The 22,810-nt window shown below is 42.2% G+C and overlaps 1 protein-coding gene across 1 annotated transcript in view; it reads left to right on the top strand.

Annotated features, from left to right (window-relative positions):
* etv4 (ETS variant transcription factor 4) overlaps positions 1-22,810 on the top strand; it is a 113,434-nt gene that overhangs the window by 66,726 nt on the left and 23,898 nt on the right. The window contains exons 9-11 of the mRNA XM_043675033.2: positions 4,291-4,359; positions 16,269-16,337; positions 22,271-22,440. Of these exons, the coding sequence (XP_043530968.1) occupies positions 4,291-4,359; positions 16,269-16,337; positions 22,271-22,440 (308 nt within the window). The remainder of the gene's footprint in view (positions 1-4,290; positions 4,360-16,268; positions 16,338-22,270; positions 22,441-22,810) is intronic.

The following is a 22,810-nucleotide window of genomic DNA, read 5'->3' as shown; positions in this document are numbered from 1 at the left end:
GGTGGTATAGTTATGTGATGACTAAGCTGCAATGCTCTACAATTCTATCTCGATACCCATTATTTATTATAATGATCTTACAAATTCTCTCTGCAATCCAGCACAGGATATTTCCTTTTATTTTTGTTTGATTTGTGGTCAGTCTTGTGCCTTTAGTGGAAAAAAAATCATGATGAATGGTGAGCTATTAGAGGGGAATTTCCTATTGTGCGACCTTTTGTATTAAGTAAATTCCCTTTTATGGTCTGGGTTGATGGATACATAAACTGTTTGTACACCCGATTTAGCCAGAGACTGGCTTCATTTTCCCAACTTAATTAACCCTTTAATGATTGCAAGGATTTATTTTGTTCATTGCTGTGTATTCCAATTCCTCAAATGGGAAGTATGAGCAGTAATTGCAACTGTGTCTCCTAGACTACGATAATCTGAGGTTTGATCACTATTTGGAAAACTGATGTCAATCAGGAATATCATTGTGTCTGTGTCACTCAAATTAATTAGTTACATCACAATGATCTTAACCACTGCCTAGTGAATACTGCATTTAAGCATGAGTTCATTTCAGCTTCTGGTTATTATCCATTGGAATGCATGAGCAGATTTCCCTTTCTCTTGCCCATGCCCATGCCCATACCCAGCCGGCTCGATACAATCCACCAACGTTCATATTTTCATGCTCCAAGCTCAAGGTGTCTCATGGCACCAATTCGTTTACAGCATCGTTGCCTGCAGGAGCCAAGAAGGAAAAGGAGTAAAATGGGAGGGAAATACATTGAGAGACTATCGTAGTTTACTGCCTGCAGTCAGAGCATATTGGGGCCAATGCTGAAAAGGATTCTCTGATCATTAATTTCACAGTTGAGAAATCATTTGCAGAATTTGCAAATTAGCAAATGTAGTGCTGTGGTTGAAGCTCCTCTGTGGACCCATAAAACATACCCAATTGTATTTAAATGTACTTTCTCACCTGATGGATGTTTTATTTTAAATTTCACGTGACATAAGTCTGATAAGATCAGCAATTATTGTCTGTTACTAGTTGCTCTTGAGAGGAGTCTTGCAGCTTAAACACTGGGGACTTCGTGATATTACTGCAACTATTTACAGATTGCATGAATTTGAACTACTTTACTACAAAAACTATTGGGAGCACACAAACCTCAAGTCTGTCCCCCTTCAAGCTCCTTCTTTACCCTGACCAAGTGCCTATGACATCAACACTATGGATGGTGCTTAGTGCACTCAATCAAGTATTAACGCTTTCAGACAACATATTACTTGGTAATTTCAGAGGGCATTAAGAGTTGATGTTGCTGTGGGTGTGGAGTCACATACGAAAGCCAGATGGTAAGGCAGCAGATTTTCATTCTTTAAAGGACGTTGGTGAACCAATTGGTTGTATCAGCGTACTGGAAGTTTGGTCACTCTTCTGTCCCATGGCTTGATAGAGTTTGGGTTTGAGTCAGACTGACTGAAAAGGCTAATTCAAGAATTGTCTTCAGATGTAGACTTCAAAGTAACACCTTTTATTATCCGTTGCTCCAACACACTGCTTTTCATGGTCATCCCAGATACACTAGGCTCTGATGTATAGTTACCATTGGTAAGCACTATGTATCTTTGTCTGCTCATTACGAGGTTTGCTCTTGTGTGCTCTCATTTTTCTAATTCCACGCTTTGTGTTCGCAGTGATGTGCAGCTCCATGGCATCATTATAAGGATGCTCCAGGTTGCTGAAGCCTTTACACAACAGTCACCAATAGCGACACTGACTCTTTGTTCCAGCTTTTTGTTTAATTAACTGAATTTGACTTAGCACCATTTCCAAAGTCAATCATGGGCCAAAACACTTCACAGGCAAAAGTGAGGACTGCAGATGCTGGAAACCAGAGTTTAGATCAGAGTGGTGTTGGAAAAGCACAGCAGGTTAGGCAGCATCTGAGGAGCAGGAGCATTCCTGATGAAGGGCTTTTGCCCAAAATGTCGATTTTCCTGCTGCTCAGATGCTGCCTGACCTGCTGTGCTTTTCCAACACCACTCTGATCAAAACACTTCACAACCTAGGAAGTAATTTTAGTCACGTTTGGAATTTAGTCAACAAACTCCACACAGTCAGTCGCCTGAGGCGGGAAAGATGGCATCAAAGTCTCTCGAACAGTAAGGCAATAATGACCAGATAAAATCTTTTATTTGAGGAGTAAATTTCAGCCGGGGAGTCTGGCAGAACGTCAATAATATTCTGCAAAGTGTCATGGAATCTTATGCATCCACTAATAAGAAGAGATGCCTTAATGCTTTCCTCTGAAAAAACTCTCTTTCAGTGCTGCATCACATTGTCTATTGAGAGCTCGCAGCCCTGAATTTCTGACTTGGAGCAAGTTTGCTACTATTGAATGACAATGGACAAATTATTCATTCAGCATTTCTTACACTGATTTAAGACTATTTTTAATGTTTTAAAGTTTAATTCTGGAGCAGTACTTTTAGGAAACCATTTAAAATGGATAATGATAACACCAGAGATGTTTTTATTTGGTTTATTCAACAAATACAAAATACTTCTAATAAAAGCAAAATGTGGCACATGCTGGGGGTTTGAAATAAAAACAAAAGTGCTGGAGAAATTCCACGGATCTGGAAACATTAGTGGAGAGAGAGAAACAGGTGATGTTTTGAGCCTGTGACAATTTTTCAGAAAACATGAACCTCTGAAGAAGAGTCATGTTTGCCTTCACAGTAACTCTGTTTTTTCTCTGTATCCTCTGCTGATTCCAGACCTGCTGGGTTTCTCCGGCACTTTGTTTTAAATGCGATTACGTTGTCTACCTCCTACCTGCTCGTTTCTGCTAACATTTACCCACTTACCTCGGGGACCTGTTGATTTTGTTGGGTTGACATTCTACAAGTCATTCAGACTAGGACCCTTCGCTGTTCTTCATATGGGACTAGATATTGAATGATTACAAGCTGCTCATTTTCATGAGGCATCACAACAATGCATGTGTGGGCCACTGGCCAATAATTGGGCAAGTCTTGATTTAATTTTCCCATTTCTTAACCGGACATTGAAGTCCATTCTAAAAACCCCTATTGCTGGAGCTAATACAGATCAGTTCACATTGAAAACTTTTTTTTGGTCAGTACAGTTTGTACTTATTTTCATAGCTAGCTGAAATTAAATTTATATTCTTGTGTGCTTTTGACACAAATAAAGCATCAGAAAAATCCAGGAATGGATAAATGTAAAACTAAAATGATGACAAGGTGTTAGTATCTGGGGAATAGAAAGAGATAATGGTTCCATTGGCCAGTTTACACTCAGGATGGGAGCAATTTTTTTCTCTTTTTCAGAACATTCAAATGATTGACTGATTCCCGAGTGCAGCATGATCCCAATGTTTAGCTATCTTGCAGTTGTGTAATGTGACTATGTCCATGATTCCAAACCCAGCAAGTTTGTGGTATTGGTTAGGTGGTTGTTGTTCTGCCCCATCAACAGGATAGAAGGTTGGGCATCAAGCATGGCCTGCTTACCTTTTACATTAGTACAAGGAGTTATGTCCTGTGATGATTTTACACATGATAAAACACTTCAGCTTCAGAGCTGAGCTTGAGCAGTTTAAATAGTCATTAAAATTTGACATCACAGAAAAAGACCCTTTGGTCCAACTCGTCCATGCCAACTGGATATTCTAAATTAATCCAGTCCCATTTGCCAGTATTTGGCCCATATCCCTCTAAACCCTTCCTATCCACATACCCATTCAAATGTTGTAATTGTACCAGCCTCCACCACTTCCTCTGTCAGCTCATTCCATACACACACTGCCCTCTGCATGACAATGTTGCTTCTTAGGTATCTACATATCTTGCCCTTCTCAACTTAAACCTGTGCCCTCTAGCTTTTGGGCTCTCTTACCCTGGGAAGCCTGTTACCTTTTATTATAGCTGAAAAATCTCAAATTGGTTGAGTTGTATCATGAACATTTTGGAGTAGAATGGAATTTTGTATGTAGTTTACACCTTACACTTTTGTAACTTTTTAAATTTATACTTTTTTTTGCAGTTAGATAATTCTTTTGATGCATGATGTTATATTTATTTTGTTTTTTGGACTAATTTGAATGAAATAGCTTCCATACAGTCCTCTTAGAGCTGCAACATATTGATCAATCTGTTATAGTAGACCTGCTTAAAGTTACTCATATCTATGATAAACGTGTGGAAAGAAAGGACTCCAGCGTATAACTGGTAATGTTTTTTTTTTCCCTTTTTTTTTTCTCCTAGATATTCCTGGCTGTCCTTCTATGTATGTGCCCAGTGAAGGTTATGCAACTCAGTCCAGCAACCTTGAAGGTAAAAGTTCTGTAAAAATGCAAGTTCTTTCAGGATATTAACTTCTCCAGATCAGAATGCTACTCTGTGAAATGACATAGTACCAAGTTGGTAGTGTATGTCTTGTACTCCTAAATACATATGTACTGGAGTCAGCCAGATGGACTGCAAAGAACTTTTCTAGTCCTGTACATTTCCCATTTATTGGAGCAATGTTATTGTCTAATGACCTTACACTTCTTTGTTCTAACATTTTAAGACAATGGATTGTTAAAGTAAGTGGTTTCAATATATAATTGAATAAGGATGTTGCAAATTCTGTTTGTATAGCAAATAGACAGTGATATGATGAATCTCCTGATTAGCTTTCAATTTACTCATGGATTTTCTTTTCATTGTTTTTCCTTCCTGAATAGTTTTCAGTCAGTTCCTTTGTTGAAGAAGTATAATAATTTCTATAGCAAGTTGAGTGCAGAAATTAAGGTTTTCCAACTATCTTCCCTCCTATTTTGAAGGAGTTCCGAAGTATGTTTAATGGCCAGGTTATTCTTCTAGCACCAATTTGAAAGTGATTGGCTGACTACATGCTGAGGGGTGATTTTAAAAAGCCAAACTTGACTTTTCCCTTTTTTTTTGGCATAGGTACAATCACCAGAAATTTGGAACAGAGACTGGATCTTTACTAGATCTCCTCTATGTCCCAAAGTCAATGCGAGCTGCTGCTGTTCACCAGTTAACTCTGTACAGGTTATTCTGAATGGTGTATTTACTAACTGAACCTCTAAGGGGCATATAAAGGAGACCCTAAAGCTATTTCATCCATCAGGTCTGCTCTGCCATTCAGTGAGATCATGGCTGATCTCATAATCCTCAACTCCACTTTTCCTGCCTTATCTTCATAACACTTGGCTCACTTACTGATTTAAAAATGTGTATCTCAGTCTTGAATAAACTTTACGACACTGCCTTGGCAGTGGTAAGGAATTTCACAGATTGACTATCCTTTTGCGGGGAGGGAATCCTTGTCACCTTGTCATCTTAAAACATTGAATCATAGTTTCAGTACACCTTTTCATATCTGTTTTCCACAATTTGTAGTCGAATAACTCTTTGCTCTACACTCAGCTCATGCTTGACCATTTTATGACAAAGAATAGACTCTGTCGGCAGAATATCTAAGTCTCTTTGGAGAACTGCCACATTGTGATGCTGATATTTTCTAGTCAGAGGTTACAATTATTGCATTATGCATTACTATCCGAATGAGTCTCTGGAAAAAAAACGTGGTGCAGCATAGCTCGTGATGGGTTTACAAAGATGCCACATGTCAAGCCTTTCCTTAGTTTATGGAACCTCCAAGTTATATAATCCAAGCCAATCTACTTCTTAACAAATATCAGCCTTTGGCAATTGCCAGCTGAAACAGTGCCACCGGTTCAGGGTTGAGTCAAGATGTCACTGTTGGAATAAAATGTAGGTTCACCTTGAAATTGTCTCAATCTTGTTCCTGCCGGTTAATCCACAGCTGAAAGCCACCCCAATCTATTATCAAAAAGCGCCAAATCATCAAGCTTGCAGAATGGGAGTGTGGTTGTATAAACTCTTACTGCTGCTCTGCAGCTGGCTGATGCTAGCACTGAATAACAAAACAGGCCCATAAAAGTGGTAATCTTAATCAGGCTTGATTTCCTTGAGGATTGGAGGATTGGAGCCTGTGTCTGTTCAGGAAGCTGAGCTATCACCAGCACCGGGTGTCTTGAGACCCGCTTGGGACTGTGTGTCTGTAAGGTAGCCTGCTTACCTCGCACTTATTCACAGGCAATCTGACACTTGATGCCATTTATGCATTTTTGTCAAGGCATTAAGGTTAGTAATTATGCACAAGCAACAAAGCATGACTGCTTAAAGTATTAATGCTTCAATTTTTCTATCAACCATGACCTGAGAGTATCCAGTAGGAATTTGATAGTCTATTATAGCACAGTCTCCTGTCTCACGGACTGTGATCCTAATGGATAATATCAATTGCTGAATAGTCAAAAATCCCCAGGCTTTGCTCCCCAGTAGGGTTTTGCATGATTATTTGGGTAGACGTGATGTTCGGGACTATAGGGAAAAGGTCGTAGGTAATTCAACTGGCAAAGGCATAATGGGCTGAAAGGTCTCCTTCAGTGCCATTTCAATGCAGTGGTTCTACAAATGGTACGTATTCACTATCCCCCCTGACCTCGCACTCTGAGGCTGAACATTTTGTCTTCAGGAAAGGGTAAATGTTCGTACCCCTCTGCCCCCATCTCAATGAATTCCGGACCCACTTCTTCCGCCACCTCTGTGACTTCGTCTTTGACAAACACTCCCAACCTCCCTCAGATGACCTCTTCTCTTGACTCTTACCTTCCTCCTCCACTTGGTCACCACCCGATGGCCTCGTACGCTCTTCATTGCAAACTGCTGAAGTGATATCGGCCATCTCAATTTCTCCAACCCCTTCAGCCACTCCAACCTTACTTCCTCGATATGCAGTACTCCACTCACTCTGCAACAACCCCCAGTTCACCATCAAACCCGCTCACAAAGGCGTGGCAGCGGTAGTCTGGACAGGCCAAACACCAACTCTCCGACACCATGTCCTACCTTCCCCTTGCCCACAACCCCACAAATACCCATCAAGCCATAATCACCCCCACTGTCCGTGCTCTCGTTGCCTCCGGTGATCTCCCCTCCACTACCTCCAAACATATAAACCCCAGCCCCTCACAGCCCAGTTCTATCTGCCCCACAAGCCTAAATATTCAGTTGACCCATCATCTCTGCATGCTCCTCTTGTCCATCTCAACTCCATCCTCTCACCCTTCATTCAGGCACTTCCCATCTACATCCGCGATACCAACCAAGCCCTCCATATCTTCAGTAACTTCCTGTTCCCCGGACTCCAGCGTTTTATCTTCACTGAGTGTGCAGTCCTTATACACGTCCATATTTCATAAGGGTGGCCTCCAGGCCCCCCCCTCGCCGCTTCTTTCACTCCAACAGACCCATCCAATCCCCCTCCAACAATACCCTCCCTGCCTCGCCGAACTGATCCTCATCCTCAACAACCTTTCCTTCAACTCCTTCCATTTCCTTCAAATCAAGGGATGGTATGGGCGCCCAGATAGGCACAGTTACGCCTGCCTCTTTGTCGGCCATATTGAACAGTCCCTCTTCAGTACTTGCACGGGCACTGTGCCCCAATTTTTCCACCGATGCATCAATGACTGTATTGGTGCAGCATTCTGCACACAGGTTGAACTGGAGGAGTTCATCGAATTCACCCACAGCGCCCACCCTGCCCTCAAATTCACTTGGTCCATCTCGGACACCTCACTCCCCTTTCTTGAACTCACCATTTCCATTTCCGGTGACAGTCTCCAGACGGACCTTTACTAAAAACCCACAGACTCGCATAAAAACAAAGAACATTACAGCACAGGAACAGGCCCTTCGGCCCTCCAAGCCTGTGCTGACCTAGATTCTCTTTCTAAACCTGTCATCCATTTTCTAAGGATCTGTATCCCTTTGTTTCTTGCCCGTTCATATATCTGTCTAGATACATCTTAAATGACTCTATTGTGCCTGCCTCAACCACCTCCGCTGGAGGGTGTTCCAGGCACCCACCACCCTCTGCATGAAGAGCTTTCCATGCATATCTCCCTTAAACTTTTCCCCTCTCACTTTGAACTCGTGAGCACGAGTAACTGAGCCCCCACTCTGGGGGGGAGAAAGCTTCTTGCTATCCACCCTGTCTATACCTCTCATGATTTCGTAGACCTCAGTCAGCCCCCCCCCCCCCAACCTCCATCTTTCTAATGCAAATAATCCTAATCTACTCAACCTGTCTTTATAGCTAGCACCCTCCATTATCAGGCAACATCCTGGTGAATGTCCTCTGCACCCTCTCCAATGCATCCACATCCTTTTGGTAATGTGGTGACCAGAGCTGTACGCAGTATTCCAAAGGTGGCCGAACCAAAGTCTTTTACAATTGTAACATGATCTGCAAACTCTTGTACTCAATATCCCGAGTGAGGAAGGAGAGCATGCCGTATGCTTTCTTGACCAGTCTATTGACCTGCGTTGCCACCTTCAGGGTACAATGGACCTGAACACCCAGGTGGACGTCAATTTTCGCCAAGGCTTTTCCATTTACCACATAGTTTACTCTAGAATTGGAACTTCTAAAATGCAACACCTCACATTTGCCCAGGTTGAACTCCATCTGCCATTTCTCTGCCCAATTCTCCAACCTAGCTATATTCTGCTGCATTCTCTGGCAGTCCTCTTCACTATCTGCTACTCCACTAATCTTAATGTCATCTGCAAACTTGCTAATCAGATCACTTATACCTTCCAGATCATTTATGTATATCCCAAACACCAATGGTCCTAGCACGGATTCCTGTGGAACACCACTGGTCACAGTTGTCCATTTTGAGAAACTCCCTTCCACTATTGCTCTCTGTCTCCTGTTGCCCAGCTAGTTCTCCATCCATCTAGCTAGTACACCTTGGACCCCATGTGACTTCATTTTCTCCATCAGCCTACCATGGGGAACCTTATCAAACACCTTACTGAAGTCCATGTATGTGACATCTACAACCCTTCCCTCATCAATCAACTGTGTCACTTCCTCAAAAATTCGATTAAACTGGTAAGACATTACCTTCCCTGCACAAAAACCATGCTGCCTATCACTGATAAGCCCATTTTCTTCCAAAAGGGAATAGATTCTATCCCTCAGTATCTTCTCCAGCAACATCTCTACCACTGACGTCAGGCTCACCAGTCCATAATTATCTGGATTATCCTGCTACCCTTCTTGAACTAGGAGATAACATTAGCAATTTTCCAGTCATCCAGGATTTTACCTATGTTCAAGGATGCTGCAAAGGTATCTGTTAAGGCCCCAGCTATTTCTCTCTCTTCCCCCAACAGCCTGGGATAGATCCCATCTGGACCTGAGGACTTGTCCACCTTAATGCCTTTTAGAATACCCAACACTTACTCCCTCCTTATGCCAACTTGACCTCGAGTAATTAAAGATCTATCCCTTACCTCAACATTGGCCATGTCCCTCTCCTCGGTGAAATACCAATATAAAGTACGCATTAAGAATCTCACCCATTTTCTCTGACTCCACAAATAACTTTCCTCCTTTGTCCATGAGTGGGCCAACCCTTTCTCCAGTTGCCCTCTTGCTCCTTACATATGAATAAAAGGTTTTAGGCTTTTCCTTAACCATGTTTGTTAAAGATATTTCATGACCCCTTTTAGCCCTCCTAATTCCACATTTCAGATTCATCCTACATTCCTGATATTCTTCCAAAGCTTGATCTATTTTCAGTCGCCTAGACCTTATGTATGCTTCCTTTTTCTTCTTACCTAGTCTTGCAATTTCACCTGCCATCCATGGTTCCCTAATCTTGCCATTTCTATCCCTCATTTTCACGGGAACATGTCTCTCCTGAACTCGAATCAACCTCTCTTTAAAGCCTCCCACATATTAAATGTGGAATTACCTTCTAACAGCTGCTCCCAATCCACATTCTCCAGCTCCTGCCGAATTTTGGTATAGTTGGCCTTCCCCCAATGCAGCACTCTTCCTTTAGGACCACGCTCATCTTTATCCATGAGTATTCTAAAACTTATGGAATTGTGATCACCATTCCCAAAGTAATCCCCTACTGAAACTTCAGTCACTTGACCGGGCTCATTCCCCAGCACTAGGTCCAATATTGCCTGTTCCCGAGTTGGACCGTTTACATACTGCTCGGGAAAGCCCTCCTGGATGCTCCTTACAAATTCTGCTCCGTCCAATCCTCTAACATTACGTGAATCGCAGTCAATGTTGGGAAAATTAAACTCTCCTGTCACCACCACCCTGTTGCTCCTACATCTTTGTGACCTTCCTACATATTTGTACTTCTAGCTCACACTCACTGTTGGGAGGCCTGTCGTACAGCCCCAGCATTGTTACCGCACCCTTCCTATTTCTGAGCTCTTCCCATATCGCCTCACTGCCTAGTCCTCCATATTGCTGTCCTTCAGCGCAGCTGTGATATCCTCTTTGACCAGTTATGCAACTCCTCCACTCCTTTTACCTCCCTCTCTATGCCCACCTGAAGCATTGATATCCAGGATATTTAGTTGCCAATCATGCCCTTCCCTCAACCAAGTCTCAGTAATAGCAATAACATTATACTCCCAGGTACTAATCCAAACCCTAAGTTTATCTACTACACTCCTTGCATTAAAACAAATGCACCTCAAATCACCAGTTGCTTTGCATTCATCGTCTGCTCCCTGCCTACTCTTTCCCCTTAGTCACGCTGACATCATGATCTAGTTCCTTACAGGCTTTAGTTACTACCTCCTGATTGTTTTGGTCCCCATCCGCCGGTCACATTAGCTTAAATCCTCCCAACAGCATTAGCAAAAGCACCCCGAAGGACACTGGTTCCAGTCCAGCCCAGATGTAAACCATCCAATTTGTAATACACCCACCTCTCCCAGAACTGGTCCCAATGTCCCAAACATCTGAGCCCCTCCCTCTTCCACCATCTCTGAAACCATGCCTATTCTTTCATTTCTACTCTGACTAGCACATGGTATTGGTAGCAATCCTGAGATTACTACCTCTAAGGTCCTAGTTTTTAACTTGGTTCTTAACTCCCTAAATTCTGCTTTTTTTACCGATATCATTGGTGCCTACATGCACCATGTCAGCTGGCTGTTCACCCTCCCCCTTCAGAATGTCCTGCAGCTGATCTGAGACATGCCTGACCCGTGCATCTGGGAGGGACATACCATTCAGGAGTCTCATTTTCGACCACAGAATTGCCTATCTACTCACCTTAGAATTGAATCCCTTTTGATTATAGACCTTCCACTGTTTTTCCCACCCTTCTGTACAGCAAAGCCAGTCACGGTGCCATGAACCTGGCTAGTGCTGCCTTCCTCTGATGAACCGCCTTCCCCTGATGAACCATCTCCCCCAATATCCAAGAACGGTATACCTGTTTTGGAGGGAGATGACTGCAGGGGACATCTGCGCTGCCTTCCTGCTTTTTCTCTGCCTTTTGATCATCCATTCCCTTTCTCCCTCAGCAGTCCTAATCTGCCATGAGACCAATTCACTAAATGTGCTATCCATGACCACCTCAGCATCACGTATGCTCCAAAGTGAGTTCATCCGCAGCTCCAGAGCCGTCATGTGGCCTAACAAGAGCTGCAGCTGGACACACTTCTGCACGTGAAGGAGTCAGGGACTTCAGCTATGGCCCTAAGCTCCCATATTGAGCAAGAGGAGCATATCATGGGTCTGAGATCTCCTGCCTAATTACCTGGACTGCACCTCCTCCCACCCAGTATCCTGCAAGAACTCCATCTAATTATCACAATTCTTCCGCCTTGGCCGCATCTGCTCGGACGAGAGGACATTCCACTCACGAGCATCCCAGATGTCCATCTATTTTGAACAATGTGCTTTTTCCCCCCTTTGTCATTCAGACAGCCCTCCACCGCACCACCTGCATTTCCCATTCCACTGCTCTAAACCACCCCCTCCCAACTCAATAAAGACAGAGCCCCCTTGTCCTTACCTTCCACCCCACAAGTCTCCACAGCCGAAGCATCATCCTTCAACACTTCGGCCAAATTCAACTAGACTTCACCACCAAGAACATCTTTCCCTCCCCCACCCCTCTCTGCCTTCCGCAAGGAGTATTCCCTTCGACAGTCCTTGGTTTGTGCCACTTTCCCCACTGACCCCCCACCCCCCCATACTCTCAGGTACCTTCCCCTGCAATTGAAAAGATGCAAAATCTGCTGATACACCACCCCCCCTCACCTCCATCCAGGGCCCCAAACAATCCTTCCAGGTGAGACAGAGGTTCACCTACCTCTCTTCCAACCTGGTTTACTGCATCAAATGCTCCCGAGGTGGTCTTTTCCACATTGGGGAGACAAAACATAAACTTATGGAACGGTTCACCGAGCATCGCAGCTGGGCCCACAGGAGCTGACCTGACCTCCCAGTTACCACCCATTTCAATTCCCCTTCCCGCTCCCTTTCCAACATGACCATGCCACAATGAACCAAACCGCAAAGTGGAGGATCAACACTTCATCTTCCACCTGGGCAGTCTACAGAGCGGAGAACGAACATTGAATCCTCCAATTTCAAATAACCTCCCTTCCCATCCTCCGACTCCCTCCCAGACACACTCCATCCCTTCCACGCCTCCCTGCCACTTACGGAATTCATTCCTCCCATTGACCAACCAGGTCATACCCTCTACCTGTCTTCACCTATCCCCACTTCACCACCCTACCCCCACCTCCCCCTTTATCTGTGGCTTCCCCCACACCCATCCCCAGTCCTGAAGAAGGGTTACACATGAAACATCGACTTCTCCAACTCCAGATGCTGCCTGGCTTGCCATGTTCTTCTAGCCTCCTGCCTGTCTACTACAAATGGACAGCAGTAATCTAGGTTTATGAATGAAGTCACCTGTACTCCAAATAAACTGAGTTAATTTTTAATTTGCAATTCACCCATCAGCATATGCTGTTGTTCAGACTGGAACAGTTGCAACTTGTAAAATTAAAAGCAAACAAATCAAGCTTCCACTATATACAAAGGTGTTTAAACATTGTTGCTTATGGGTTTCCATGATGTACCCAAACCTGTCTTTGCTTCCAGATTTGATATATTAGTAGACACACACATTTGATAGATACCTGGGCATTTTTATTTTGTTTTGAGGTGGTAACCAGTTCTTGTTTACACACATTTTGGGGAAATTAGGGAGGGTTACCTTTTTTAAAAAATGCCAGGTTAGGCTACTGAAACTTTCAACAAACTGGTGACCTCAGGATTTGGCAGTGCCATGATTCTGGGGTTAGGTAAGTTCTTTACTCCTCTTGAAACCCGGGCAAATCCTGTTCCATCAACTACATGAGAAACCAAATATTTAGAAATGTGTTGTAAAACCACGGAGTTATTGTATTAGTCCTCTTTAGGGTTTTTTGTACGTTTCTAGCACGTGTATGTCGTGGCCATATTCGGACAAATTGGAAAAATTGCTGAACCTAACAGCACAAAAAAATGACACTTTTGAAAGGTTAACCATTTGTCATTTACCTTTCAATTGTCTCAGTGCATTGACAGCTTCCTCAACCTCCTGCCATTATTTCAGTTTAAAAACTTCACAAAATGTAGACAATATGCCAGGAATAAAGAACAATGTTCTTTGCAGTTGCTTTGAATAAAGGTCATGCACCACCTTTTGGACAACAGAAGAAACAGCTGATGGTAGTGAGGTAGTTGTTGGCATGTTCCAAATTGTTTCCACTTAGTTTTGTCTACATGACCCTGAGCGACCTCTCTGAGGATGCTACTAAAATGCCAAGAGAGCCGTCAATTTCCTGCCTCAGCCCCTTGCTACCTGTTTTTTCCCTCCATGCTCCTCTTGCAAACCTCCCTGAACTTCCACCTCTACTTCCTCTCCCAAGAGGATTTCTGCTCTCCTCCCAAAGCTGATGCTAACCTTCGTTAACCTACAGTTATTCCTCACCTGTCCCCAAGCCATCTCACCCACTGGTTCAAGTTTCCTGCCCATTAATCAGCTCCTGAAATTTATATCTTGTTACCTGAAATGTCTTACTGCCAGCTAAATGCAATGACTCATTACTTGCAAGGGTGGTGGGTTGCTATTCACCAGAAGATCATTGCAAACATAAAATGGAAGATAAGTTGGGTGTTTGTTTTTGTAGAACCAATTGAGATTAAAGGTCCTCTGTCAATTAACTGGCTTGTCTACAATTTTGCAGCGATTTAGTACGGCCTGTTTCATGAACGCATCCTAGTGGACATTTAGAATTCACCTCCTGCTATTTGCATCAGATTCTTGGATCAGATTTGGTAATTGATTACAGTTAAATGATTAATATTATATAACTGCAAGTTGCTAATTTACTGAGCTCCTGAGGTAACACTTGTTTATTAATAGTTCAGTTTATGATTGCAATGGAAAATGTTTCTTTGTATTTTTTTGTATCTATTAATCCTGACTGTTTATTTTACATGGCAAGCAGCACTGTTCTCTGAATGAGAGGCTAAACCTGTGTGTTCAACTGTGTTTTAAATAAAATGTCTGACACTAATACAAGAGAAGTTATCTCAATCAGTGGAAACAGAATATGTATTCCTTGCTATTTGAAACACCTTTACTGTGCTGCTATATTCAACTGGATAACACCAGTGACTGGGGACTTTGGAGCGAGGGATGTACTCAAATTAGAATTCGTCCTTTTTTGGGAGGGGAGTCAGAAAGCATTTCTTCTTGCAAAAAGCACGGTAGCAATCTAGATAACTTTGAGGAAGAGAGGATGGATGTTGGTGTTAGCTGAAACTTTGAAGGTTGAGATCACTGAGTTTCTTGCATCAAAGGATATGGAACAAAGATAAACAGAGTTGAGGTGCAGATCAACCATGATCTGACCATGGCGTATGTTAAGTTCAAAAGAAATCAGAAAATGAGAGAATAAATCATGGGGGCTACGAGGTGGCCGAGAGGTTAAGGCAATGAATCGCTAATCCATTGTGCTTTGAAAAAAAAATGGGCGGTGCGGTGGCTCAGTGGTTAGCACTGCTGCCTCTCAGAGCCAGGGATGAGGGTTCGGTTCTGGCCTCTGGCGTCTACCTGTGTGGAGTTTGCACATTCTCCCTGTGTCTGTGTGGGTTTCCTCTGGGTACTCTGGTTTCCTCCCACAGTCCAAAGATGTGCAGGTTAGGTGAATTGGCCACGCTAAATTGCCCATAGTGATAGGTGCAATAGTTAGGGGTAAATATAGGATAGGAGAATGGGTCTGAGTGGGTTACTCTTTGGAGGGTCGGTGTGCCGAAGGGTCTGTTTCCATACTGTAGGGAATCTAATCGAATCATAAATGTAAAGTCCTGTAATTATTAAGTAAATATAAAGAATATAGGTTTGAAAGTTAATATTTAGACATGTGTATGACATTTTGAAGTACTCACTAAAACAATTATGGTCGAGTAAAACTCTGATCTGAACTGAGACAAAGGCAATTTACAACTTCCATTCAGCAATCCAGGCTCTTGTCTTAAAGAATTGTTTGCACTTTAGTCAAGTTGTTCCCCCTTGGAAATGTAAACATACCACGAGGAACATTACTAACAGTTGAGAACTACTTCATAAGGTCCATCTATTTCCATGCCAAGGAATGTTTTGAGCACAGGAAGTAGTTGGGCAGTTATCAATCAACATTTCAAAGTTGTAGAACAATTTAAACCCGTTGTAAGGTAGTGTAACTCATGACTCAAATGTTGATATTATCATATGGATGTTGCAGCTCACTACACTGTGTGTATGATTTGCTATTCATGATGTAGGTAATTGTCGTCGTCATCCTCTTTAAGTGTAGGAAACTAAGGCCTGATTGGTCAAGCATGATGGAGAAAAACACTTCCTGGTTCAAAGTAGAAGAGTCCCTTACTAATTAGATATAGTTTGTTGTAAATTAGCAAGTAGTCACAGATTACGTCAATGAAAGACACTGTTGCAAATACTTTTGAGGACTGCCAGTTGTTAAGTCTCACTCCTTTGAGATTCTAAGATGTTGTGCACATAGGACATCTTGGTGAATGGTGCTAAGGCAATTCTCACTCCTTTCAAACCTGTAGTCAGCATAACTCGGCTCCGCCATTGTGATACCTTAACTCTATCCTCACCACATTGCTTCCTCCATCCGTCAGTCCATGAAGTTAATTATCTCCTATCAGCTTTTAATATTAAAATCGGATTGGCAAGGCATTGGATTGAGGCAGGCAATAACAAAATTGCTAATGTTCCTTCTGTACGTTCCAGGCTTCTCATATGAGAAACAGCTGAGACCTTACAGTGACGATGCATCTGTGGTTCCCGACAAACTTGAAGGTTAGCACTTTAATTGTATTAGAGTGGGTGAATGGTCCATCAATTGTTCAATAAACTGAAGATCAAAAGCTCTGATTTATGGTGTGAAATGCTTAAGTTTTTACAAATTCTATTTGCAATTGCATTTCTCTTATTTATTCTTATCACAATATTCATTTTACATATGTAGACTGTGAAGAAATAAAGCAACTTGTTTGATTGCTGAAATTCAACTGGGGGCTGCAATATTGAATGCATAAACCTTGCATGAAGTGTGTTGTTTTCACAGTCCATGGACATTGGACTCTTCCTCTACAATATTTTTGACTGGTGGTTGCTAATCCTCCAAATGCAGGATTGCACACCATTATCTGCTTTAACATTGTTCCATTTTCACTGCTCCATTAATTTTTACTGCTCCCTTCAGTTACTACAGCCATGAGGCCCAGACCTTCCTTACTAAACCTCTCTATTCTTCTACTTTTTGAGGCATTCCTTAAAATTCACCCCTTGCCAAATATTTGTTCATCCATCCTAATATTTTAAATAGCTGGATGCCAAACTTTGTTTAATAATTGCACCCAAAAAAGCATCTTACAAAAATGCGATGAATTAATACAAGTTGTAGTTCAACTATGCAATGTAATTTTATCCTTGCTGCACTCGCCATTTTCCACTGAGGGTAAAGCACATATAATATAAATGTTAGTGAAGATTTGAGAAGATTTATAGCTTGAGTTGAGGTTCTGGATGTAGGTTTGCTCGCTGACCTGGAAGGTTCAGTTTCAGACATTTCATCACCATCTTCGGTAACATCAGTGAGCTTCCAGATGCAGGCCATACCACCAGTGCTTCATCCAGAGACTCACCGATGATGTTACCTAGTATGGTGATGAAACGTCTGAAACCGAACCTTCCAGCTCAGTGAGCAAACCTACATCCAGAATATAAACGTGTGTAGAGCTCCACTCACTGGCCTTTGGTGACTGAAAATTCCCTTTTAAAGATGATTTTAAACCGCTACCTGGGAGCTGGCTAATTTTGATCTCCATTTAAAGAATTTACTTGACACCATATGCACTTGAACTGTGACGCTGATGTAATGCAAGGCTCCTTTTCTTGGAGATGGTCTTGCACCTGATTCAGAACTCACGCAATCCTGATTGAAACCAATGTGACTGCATTATGTGTGGGGCCAGGCAGCCTGCTAGCTCAGTTGATTTGAGTGAACACTTGGGTTCAATCCCCAGACAGCTGAGCTAGTTCTTGACTGCCTCTTGCTGTGCCCCATAACGATGTCATGGCATTAAGCCATGATTGGCAATCCTACATGACAAGGGAAAGGTGTGCTTTCTGGGATGATGTTTTTGGAGATCGCAGCACTATTGTCCACTCCTCCTAAACCCATAAACGAGGCATCAACTATAAACCATTTGCATGCAATTTCTTCTACTGATGTGAATATGACGTCCATGAGAGTTATAAAATGGGAACAAATTTAGATCTGATTGAGATTGTGGAGGAATTGAGAACAATGAGCTGTATAACTTCTTGGCATAATGGTGGTATTATTGGGCTGATAGTCCAGAGATCCAGACTAATGGTATGGGCAGATGGGTTCAATTCCTACAATGGCAGCTAGTGGAATTTAAGATTTCCAATCAATTAATTTGGAATTGAAAAATTACTGTCAGTAACAAGAAACATAATTACACAATTGTAGAAACTCATCTGGTTAACTAAGTTCCTTTTTGTAAGAAAACGATCTGCTGTTCTTGCCTCATCTGGCCTACATGTAACTGCTAGGAGAAAGTGAGGACTGCAGATGCCGGAGACCAGAGCTGAAAAATGTGTTGCTGGAAAAGCGCAGCAGGCCAGGCATATGCCAGAAGCGTCGATTCTCCTGCTCCTTTGCTGCCTGGCCTGCTGCGCTTTTCCAGCAACACATTTTTCGGTACATGTAACTGCTGACCCACAGCAATGTGGTGATTCTCAAGTACTGTCTAAAATGGCTGAGCCCATGACTCAGTTCAGAGGCAGTTAAGGATGGATGACAAATACTGCCTTTGCACGCATCTGATGAAAGAACAGAGAAAAAAATGTACTTCAGTAAATAGTTTGATTTTAATAAGGGGTGGTAAACTGCTTCCCAATGAAAGTAAACCAATGCCTTCAATAACTATTTGATTATGCGTTGTTTGGGCACAAACTGAATGTTCATCATTGTTCTTTTTTAAACGTGTTGATTCCAGGAAATCTTCCTGTTTTTGTGTGTCCTTATACCACACACATACCTCACCACATGATGTCAAACATCCATTTTAATCTGCTCACTTCAAATACCAAATCAAAACTAGTATTGGGGTATTCTGCTGGGTTTTTTTTTCTGATCCCACTGGCACGGTCTCTTCGAAGGGGAGGGGTTTACAAAGAGCTGAAAATGGAGAGAAGCAACCCCATGCAATGAGTTGACTTTTAGAATTTTGTAAATATTTTTGGGACAAATATTTTGACTTGTCTAATTATGTCTTGCCCCACTGACTTAGCAGGCACACCTGATTTACCAATCAGGGTCTTTCTAACTGATGTGTTTGGAACAGGAGTTTTTTGCTCCCAGTTATCTGCAGAGTAAGCTGAAATGGTCTCCTATTGGTCGATGCCACATTAGTGAGGCTGAACTTCCCCAAGAAGCAGAAATTGGTCATTTCAATCAGTTATGAGATGTGAATGCTTGTTTAGCCTGAACACTGTTCAGAAACACTCCAGCTACACTGTATATCATGCCATTGGTGGAAGACCAAGAGCAAGGATTACTTCTACTTTGGTTTTTCATGTGACAACAAATTCACCAGCATTACTTTTAACTGTGAATGCAATTAACAACGTGATTATGGGTGGATCATGTATTTGAATTTGAGAAATGGTTATCGGGCTGGGGATTAACTCCTTTAAATAGTGTCATGGGATCTTTTGCATCCACATGAACTGGGAGAAGGGGTGTCTATTAAATCCCACATGCAAAAGTCAGCATCTCTGTTGGTTCAGTGATCCCTCTATGCATTGGAACCTGGAGTAGGATTAGAACTGGAGATCTTGTGGTAAGAGTGCTTACCAGTTGAACCACAGCAGACCTGATTTGGCAGACCCACCAGTCAGTGCTGTCAAACCCTGGCACAATTGCCTGACAAGAAGATGGGACTTGATCCTGGTTTAGGATCTGGGACTGTATGCAAGAGTACACCCTTTGAGACCAGTCCAAGAATTTTTGCAGCATAGAACTCAGTTAACCAAAGTGTAGCAGTCAATATGGTGTAAACGCTGGAATGAACCAATCCTCTTTGCGGAAGTACTGCAAAGCTGACCCCTGAATGCAAGTGCCACATCAACATTAGCAGCCATTAAACTGAATAAATCTTGGGGGAACTTCAGGTAAACTTTTGCCTGCTCCTGGAGTTCTCTCCCTTTTGGTTTTAATCTGTTCTTTCAGCACTGCTAAGGGCAGACTTTGGGCGTAGGCACCTCCTCACCACCTGAGACTTTCCTTTGACTGTCTTGTGCATTTAGCTCTCACACACAATTCTCATTTTGCTCTTTTTGGGCAATTCTCTCCTTTTATGAACAGCAAACTGGTGGAAATACATGGAGCAAGCACACAGTATAAGGGGCAGGTGATCCACTTGCCACTTTATTATCCAAAGCCAAAAGTAACAATTACCTCCGACACATCTTCTAGACCTATTGAATTTCAGGCAGGATCATTCCGTATTCTAAACCCTGAAAAAGGAGTGACCTCCAATGGTTTTCAACAATGACCCAAGAAAAGAGAATAACATTGTTGCTGTTAATGTCAATACTTACCCTCCTTTGTCTGAGATGGAGTGTCCCACAGGGAACTGGAATAATAGATCCCTGAGGACGATAGTGAGAAACTTGCATCACTTCCACAAGCGACAGAGCTTACAAGGATTTTCCATTTTCTCCAGAATGCTCTCCAGTAAAGTGTTCCACGTGTACACTGAACTTTTGAAACATCAAATATAATTTGCTGGTATGAATGAATGGCCCAGAGTAATGATTTCATCCAGTTCAAACAATGCAAAGTCAGCCAAAGCAATCAAACCCTTCAGTTGGCTCAGTGTAAGTATCCTGCCCATCCTGATCTCGAAGGCGAGTTGCTATGTTTTAGTTCATGTCACTTTGAAACGGGGAAGGTAGGCAAGAGATGCAATACGATATAAATATTAAATAACTTGGCTCAATTACAACATACACTCATTTTTCGTGAAAGACAGGAATGAAAATTGTGAATTGACTTTCATATTGAAGCGTTCATGTCTACAGCTTGTGAGTGATCCATGTAAAAGTTGTTAATATAGCTCTTTCACAAACCAAGCTGTGCCTAGTTATTACTGGCTGGGCACATTTCCTTTTAAAGTACCCAAGTGCATTTTCCATTGGAAACAGTGGCTCAGCCTGACTCCAGTGGGAATGAAGTTTATTACCACTTGCTGAATGCCGTCCAGCACGGGAGCTCACAATGAAGTGTGAACATAGTTATTGTGTTGTGTAATCTTCAACTAGTTTCCCGCAACACTGCATTTTATTCTAACTAAACTTAGAAAATGCAATTTCCTGAAGTCTAGCAATAACCTTCCCAAATTCAGCAAATTAAAAGGCTATTAGACTGTCAAGAAGACACGGAGTAAAGACTGAAGGAACTGCCTGTTCCTCCAGGCTTCTATTGGTCAGTTTCTTGAATTAGACCACCAATGTGTGTTCTGAATTTTGACTGTTTCATAGGTTCTGAGACATTAATATTAAAGCAAAGGGTTTAAAACCCAAATATTTTAATTTTAATTTTAATTTTACTTAGCCTCCATCTGCTAATATCAAGAAGGAGCTAGTGTACTTTGGTGTTGAATAGATGGTACATTCTTCAAGCTTCTACGCCCCAATTATACTTCTGCACACTCACTATTGGAGACAGGACTTAGAGAATTAATACATTCTCAAAATGATGGAAAGCTACACCTTCAGTGCTGCCACTTTTTTTTTAACTGAAGCTGACAACCTTTAATTAAAAACATATTTACAATCACCTAATCCTACATTTTGTTTCATTGAGTTCTACGTCCTTTTATTTTTCATGAAGCGTATCGTGCCTGACTGCAGTATTATCTTAATGTGTCCTTCTTGACTGTGCTGTCCTCCTGTGCTGCCTCTGCTGTTGCCTAACTACTTGGCGCTGCCCTTGTGAGGCTCCCTTGATGCCTTTTCCAATGCATCTGACCAAATCGCTAGCAATAGTGTTTCTTTCCATGCCTCAGAAGGTGTGTTTCCATAACTACAACATTTTTCAATTGAACATTTAAGGAAACAAAACTGGTTCTTATCCCATTCACCAGATTCCACCTCCTGCCTGGGTTACTGCCTCAGGCAGATTTGAAGGCTCCTTTTCAGTTCTGAAATAAGTTGAATCCCATGCCCTCTCCATGAATATGCAGTGGTTCGCCATTACCCTATGCAATTTGGCTGACCAACAAATTCTGTCTCTTTAATTATCTACCAAAGCATTGGAAGGATTTGTAGTTTGGTAATCAAACTGTTGGCCATATAATATATGCATCTCAACTGCCCATCAAATTTTGGAGTGGGAATTGAACTGGAACTCTGAGGCAGCAATGCTACCCATTAAGCCATATGACATGTCCTTTATTCTGCAGGGTGCGCTTTTAAAAATACACATAATGTTACCTCATCACTACTCTCAATTCATTTTATATTTTCCACAGTCTTAACCTTTACCTAGACTTCTCAATAGGGTAAATGCATGACCAGGTTCTATCATTTTCGAAAACATGAATGCTTGCATATCACTGTTTATGATCTAGACCAATTTCTTCAGTGGTTTCACTCCGCTCAGTGCATTTAATTATTTTGTCTTTGTTTGGCAGGTGACATCAAACAGGAGATCAGTACATATCGTGAGGGCCCTCTATATCAGCGGCGAGGCTCTCTCCAGTTATGGCAGTTCCTGGTTGCACTCCTGGACGACCCGTCCAACTCTAACTTTATTGCTTGGACAGGTCGAGGCATGGAATTCAAACTGGTTGAACCAGAAGAGGTGAGAAAATAATTTGTTTCTTTTCGTAAAATGGCTTTTCACATTTTCATATCTATTGCAAATAAGCTCCAGAAGAAACACTGGAAACCGTTGAGAGGGAGCATCTGAGACAGACTGGGAATTGCATGTTAACGTGGAGTGGCTAAGGGGATATAGTTTAGTGTAGGGCGGGAGATCAAGTTTTTTTTTGAGGAGTACTTTTTCATTCTCACTAACTCACACATTAATTAGGTCACATGGATACAGGCAGACCTAGCCACTTGAATATAAATTGGTTTTATGTAGGAGACAGAGGGTGGTGGCGGAGGAATGCTTTTCAGACTAGAAGCCTGTGACCAGTGGTGTGCCGGAAGGATCGGTGCTGGGTCCA

The sequence above is a fragment of the Chiloscyllium plagiosum genome, unplaced genomic scaffold (assembly GCF_037043375.1).
Source record: "Chiloscyllium plagiosum isolate Xiang-an unplaced genomic scaffold, Cpla_swu_hap1 HiC_scaffold_32, whole genome shotgun sequence".
NCBI classification, from domain to species: domain Eukaryota; kingdom Metazoa; phylum Chordata; class Chondrichthyes; order Orectolobiformes; family Hemiscylliidae; genus Chiloscyllium; species Chiloscyllium plagiosum.
The sequence above is the reverse complement of the archived record's forward strand: the minus strand, read 5'-3'. Positions and strand labels throughout refer to the sequence as shown.